The sequence below is a fragment of the Vigna radiata genome, unplaced genomic scaffold, assembly GCF_000741045.1.
Source record: "Vigna radiata var. radiata cultivar VC1973A unplaced genomic scaffold, Vradiata_ver6 scaffold_267, whole genome shotgun sequence".
In the NCBI taxonomy this organism is placed as follows: domain Eukaryota; kingdom Viridiplantae; phylum Streptophyta; class Magnoliopsida; order Fabales; family Fabaceae; genus Vigna; species Vigna radiata.
Window position 1 is genome coordinate 55,849 of NW_014543982.1, and position 5,871 is coordinate 61,719.

A 5,871-nucleotide genomic window follows, 5' to 3' on the forward strand; every position below is an offset into this window, starting at 1 on the left:
CCCCAACCACATATTCATCTCATATCCTTAATATCATTCATTCACCTTTGTATTTTTGTTCAATTGATCATGCATGCGGTTAATTCCTATTTTCACAAGTTTCTAGTTTTCAATAGATTTTTAATTCCGTATCAATTCCGTATCCATTCCAATTGGAGCATTAAAATGAGAGAATTGTGATATAATAGATGATGTAAAATGAAGTACACACAAAGCAGCAATCGCATAATATCGGGATTTAGATAAATTTTAGGGCAGAAACAATAACAAAATACACAGAAATTTACACAAGCTACTAGGCAATATTTTTTCCAATTGCCCAATAATTCAGTAAAGAAAATACAATAATAGAAGAAATTACATAAGAATCTGATGGACCAATTATGACTGAATTTACACATTGAAGCAATTAAGAGCAACAGCCTCCAATTTCGGATGTTTGGGGTTGCGGTTGTTGCTTTAAAACATTCCTTTTCACTGCTGTAGATCCTTCTTCCAAAAGACTAGGAACTTCCATTATCTATCAAATGGAGCAATATTGTCACTATAGCAAATCAAAAACCAATGCAAAACAAATAAAAAATTGCAGTTCCAATCTTTCAGCATCACTTTGCTTCCATACCTTTTGTGCAAGTTCCTCGAAGCATCGATCCACATTTTCTCTAGTTTTGGCACTACATTCAAAAAACAGACATCCTAACTCTTCGGCAAGTGCTAAACCCTCTTCTTTAGTCACAACCCTTTCAGAATCCTTACAAAGAAATAAAATATTAAACATAATAACATCATACCAAAAACTGAAATCAGTGAAGTATATCTTCTTAAAGTTTATTGCTCCAGAAAGTATCAAGTTTTTGTATGTAAGGAGCCTCAAATTTGAGAATTGACATACCAGTGTTTGTCCAAGGGCTTACTCCTACCACTACACCACATTCATCTAAGCTTTTGTAACAAGTTTAGACCCTTTTAGTTAAACTTCTTCATTAGTATTTATAGTTGAAGAAAATTAAAGGGTAAAATTAAATTTAACCCCTTTCTTAAGTTAAAATCAATTTATGTGTCTCCATTTATAGATAACTTAAATCAGACAACTTCTATGAAATTTAATGACAGGTTTATGTTGCTTTGACTACAAGAAAGGCTCGACATGACACTTGTTTCTCTTTGAAGTACATCCGTGCATCATCCGTATATTCAATCTATATTTATTATTGAATGAGTTAAATATATTTTTATTTTCTAAACTTTAACACAATTATTTTCTTAAACTTTGATACAATTTTGTTTTTAAACTTTAAAAATTAATAAATATAGTCTTTATAACTTAATTATGTTAAACTTTGTTAATGTGTGTCTCCAGATATTTTAAACTATTTTGATTTGTTTATATCATTTAATATATTTCAACTAAAATGTTAATTTAGAACACTTTTTAACACGTAAGAAAAATTTAACACCGTTAAATCAAGAGACTGTATCCATCCATTTCTTAAGTTCAGATGTCAAAATGTATTAAAATTTGAAATAAAAACAAATTATTTCAATTTTGCATCAAGTTTAGAAACTATATATATATATATTTAATCCTTCTTGAATTGATGTGGAATTGATTTGGAATTCAGTAAAAGTGATGCTACTTGCAGACATAGGTGATGGACTCACTTGAGATGTCAATTTTCAACTAAGCTAAAAGATATAATGTGGTCCGTTATTCACAGTCATTTTCTTAATGCAGAGCAGAGCCACACATTTAATTGTATTCCATAATTTTTATTTTCAAACACTTCATTGTTGAAAGATTTCACAGTCATTGGATCATATATTTCCAACAAGAATAAAACACAACTTACTCTGTCAACTTTATTTCCAACTAGCATCTTCACGCAATTCTGATTAGTTGAATAGAGTTCCACTTCTTTAGACCACACTTCTGATAAGTTTGTGAAGGTGTCTCTTCTCGTTACATCATAAACTAAAAATAAAAAAAAAAAATATATAAGAAAGCTTGGATTAAACATGTTGTGTAACAACTAAAGTGAGTCCGATACAGACAAAAATGTACATAAACCATTTTAACATACCAAGAATGATTCCTTGCGCTCCTCTGTAGTAAGAACTAGTTAGCGTTCTGAACCTTTCTTGTCCAGCTGCAACATAGATGTAATATTACCACTTCAATCAAACAATAATGTCAATGGACAAATGATTCATCAGAAGGTCAATAGAAGGAACAATTTCACATACTAGTTTGCATCAATTCACATGAACCAATTATTACCTGTGTCCCAAATAGTCAGTTTCAATCTCTTCCCACCAACTTCGAACACCTTGATCTTAAAATCAACACCTACGTAACACAGAACAACACAAGATAAGAACAAATAGCATTACATCAAATCATGCCTGTCATATCTGATAAAACCAGATAGAAAAAATAAAATATTGAAGTTATTTTGTACAGAATGATATCAGATAACCAAAGTATTAAGCACTGATTCCATAACAAACAATGAAAACATAGTACATAGAAAAATCTGACTCAAAAAGGTAAAAATACAGATACTCAAAACGTTCACAAGTGGTCCCCAAGAGCACTCTTGAAACCCACATGAGAAGTTCATAATTCTCCGTTTTTTTCCTTTTAAACATAACAAAAAATCGTGATATTTTCATGATTAAGTCTAAATCGTAGGTGTGGGAGCAAGCGTGAGAAAGAATGGGTTTCAGAGGCTACGATGAATTACCGATTGTGGGGGCAATATCTTCAACAGAGTTGGATATGAAGCTAACAAGGAGGCTACTTTTTCCCACGGCAGAGTCACCGATCAACAAGATCTTGAAGGAGAGATCATAGCCACTGCTCTGACCAGAAGAAGAACTCATTCTCTGCTCTCTCTCTCTCTCTCTCTCTGGCTCTCTCAATGGTGATGATGACAACAACGAAGTGCTTCTCAAAAAAGTGTGTGTTTCTTTATATGTATATATCCGTGAATGAAAAGTACAAAAGAAAGGAACCTATGTTATGGAAGTGGGTAGAGAGAGAGAGAGAACAAAATGGGGTGAGAGAAAAGAAAGCAGAAAAGGTAACCTGTAATGATAAACGGGGTATAACTTTAGCAGCATTTTTCATCGCTCTTGAGAGAGAGAGAGTGAAAGAGAAGCTAAAGAAAACGGCTACCTTTGCCCGAGTTAACGAACAATAATCAGCTTACACGCCACAGGAACAACGCAACAACACAACAACGTATATATTCTTTTCTTAATTTCTTTTTATATGACAACCTTCTTTTTTTCGAATTATTCTTCTATCTCTTTTCATAATGCTGACGTAAATTGTACACACAAAGTGTTTATTACAATTCATTTAATGGAAATTAATTAATTAATCAATTGTCAAATTAATTTAGTAGGTATTGATGGACATATTTTCGTCGACCGTGTGAATGCTACGATTTTAATTCCTCAAATTTAAAGATATCAATTAAGTATTTTTAAATATTTTAAGTTCCTTGTAGTTTTTATACGTAAATTTTTATATTTTAATCGTCAATCAAATAGTTTTATAAGGTACTGTTGTATCAGTAAACTAGTCGAGTGACCCGTGTACACATGGTTTTTTTTTGTTAATAATTGTTTCCATGTTATTATAGAATTGAATAAGCGCTGTTAGGAAAACGTTGTACAAAATATATCATATGGCTGTTAGCAAAATTCTGCACAGAATCTATCGTATGCTGCACAAAATATATCAGATTGCACAGAATATATCATATTGCTGTTATATAAATAGTCGTGATACAATGCTTGATTTTTCAAATAAAATCAAAACCACACGTCGGGCTCTAGGTGGCATAACAACCAATCCGGTGAAATCTCAACAATGCTAACAACACGGCTCACCAGGCGGAGTGAATAGTTTTGGTGACAATTTTGACACTTTTGATATTATGTTATTGCGTTTGCTTGCTGTTGTTAACCTGTGGAGTGAATAGTTTTGGTCATTGTTTCGGATAAGGGACCTAAGACTGAACAAAAGCCAATCTGCTCTGATGAAATGCTTCGGATAATCTCACTCCTACGTCTGATCGGGTACGATCTCCATGTTAACATTCCGACGCTCAAGTCATCAAAGTCACAATAATCTCAAGGTAAAAGTGATTAGATCAAAAGTGAAATACATAACTAACATCTCTATATTTATAGGCATCAAAGTCAAGTAATGGGCATTAACTACCTGTAACCGCTGATCTGCAAAAGATTCGCCCCCCAGTTGTAACCGTTGTCGTTGTGCCCGCAGAATTCGCCCCGCCAATCGGACCCACCTTTATCTTATACTCACACTTCCTCGCAGATCACCCGACCAACCTATCAACCATGCCGATCGACTCCCAAGCCTTCTTCATCGGTTCCCATTATACTTGTTACCCATTCACCTTGCTTTTTCCTGATCGACCACCCCCCTTTCCCCATGCAAGCCTACCGATCACCCCTATACACTACATAAGCCCCCCAAGCCCCGAGCATTGATACAAGCGAACGGGTTTAATCGTTTCCTGACAAGGATGGCAACTGGAGAGTCACATCTTTCTGGCCCTACAATTCGCCTATCATCAACGACGCAGAATGATTCACGCATCATTCCATGTTGGATTTGAAAAGTCCTTTGTTCTCCACCCTTAGATTTCCTAACAACTAACGGCTACAATTGACTCATGAAACCGCTTTATTCGGCTATAAATAGATGGAGGGCTCCTCTCCATTTATGATATTTGCTATCTTCTGCACCTTCTAACCGAACCTCTTCTTTCGCGATCCGATCGTCTACTTCGAGGTAATGTGTCTCTCTTCCCACTCATCCAATAGGTCTAAGGGCAAGGGTCGAGGGTATGATGACGATGGGGCGGCGTCGACGTCAGCGTCCGATTTCTCGTCTGCAACTTCATCCCGTTCTTCTGGTAATGAGGTAGCATTTAATTATGACAATTCTCGGATGCGGACCTCTATCGTTCCTCCTCCTATAGTGCAAGGGTATGACTGGGCCCCTCACGAGGTTAGGAACTACCTCCCTTATTTCATCTCTACTGCTTCTATAAGACATTTGTTAGAGAAAGTGGATGTTCTAGGTTACCTTAGGGATGTCGATGACTACACTTTTGTGGTTTGTCGTTCGAACGAGCGGGCCTGTCACGGTCGGAAAGTGATACAAGAAGGCCTAGCACCATAGGACCCATCACAAGAGGGATGGCCAAAAAGATCCAAGATGAGTATTCTCCCCAAGGTCAAATATTATTTGCTATTTTTGGATGGAAAATTGGGGAACAAGAAGATGTTGCAAATCTACCAAGACATGGAGAAGGGTAAAAAGGCCATTTCTACACATGGGGGGGTGTGCTTAGCTTTCCATGGGGCGGCATTAGTAATTGAATTACCCCACATGTAAAACTCATTTTTTTCACGTGCTTTAGAAAGCTTTCTAGAAGCATAGCATATTTTACACATGATGAAATAATGGATCTGAGTTTTCCTTTGGTGGAGGCCGAGAGAATCAACTATAAATTCTCTTAGCCTAGCTTGTATGAATACTTTTGGATGATAGTAAGAAAACTATGCTCAAATGCATTGTCATTCTCCTTTCCAAGAGTCCTTCGGTGCTTTGTTTCCTNCCTACAACTTCCTTCCATGANTGAGGGCCGTCTGAGTTGTAGCCACACCATACAAAGCCTCCTCCCTTCCATTAAANCATTCTAACTCACCTTCTTCCGCTGCCACAACCAATCTCAGCCATGGACACGATCTCTTTGCTGCCAGATCTGGATCCAATCCTGGAACAGCTCCTCATGAAGCAACCGATGCATAGCTTGAACCTATCAG

The 5,871-nt window shown here is 36.2% G+C and overlaps 1 protein-coding gene across 1 annotated transcript; it reads right to left on the reverse strand.

Annotated features, from left to right (window-relative positions):
- Nucleotides 1–214: 214 nt before the first annotated feature.
- On the reverse strand, nucleotides 215–3,185 carry LOC106755130 (ras-related protein RABC2a). Its single transcript, XM_014637227.2, has 6 exons — nucleotides 2,745–3,185; nucleotides 2,279–2,347; nucleotides 2,082–2,147; nucleotides 1,851–1,972; nucleotides 623–751; nucleotides 215–520 (listed from the first exon to the last, which is right to left on the reverse strand). The coding sequence occupies exons 1-6, from the start codon at nucleotides 2,881–2,883 to the stop codon at nucleotides 410–412; spliced, it is 636 nt and encodes a 211-aa protein (XP_014492713.1). The 5' UTR covers nucleotides 2,884–3,185; the 3' UTR covers nucleotides 215–409.
- Between the last annotated feature and the right edge of the window lie 2,686 nt (nucleotides 3,186–5,871).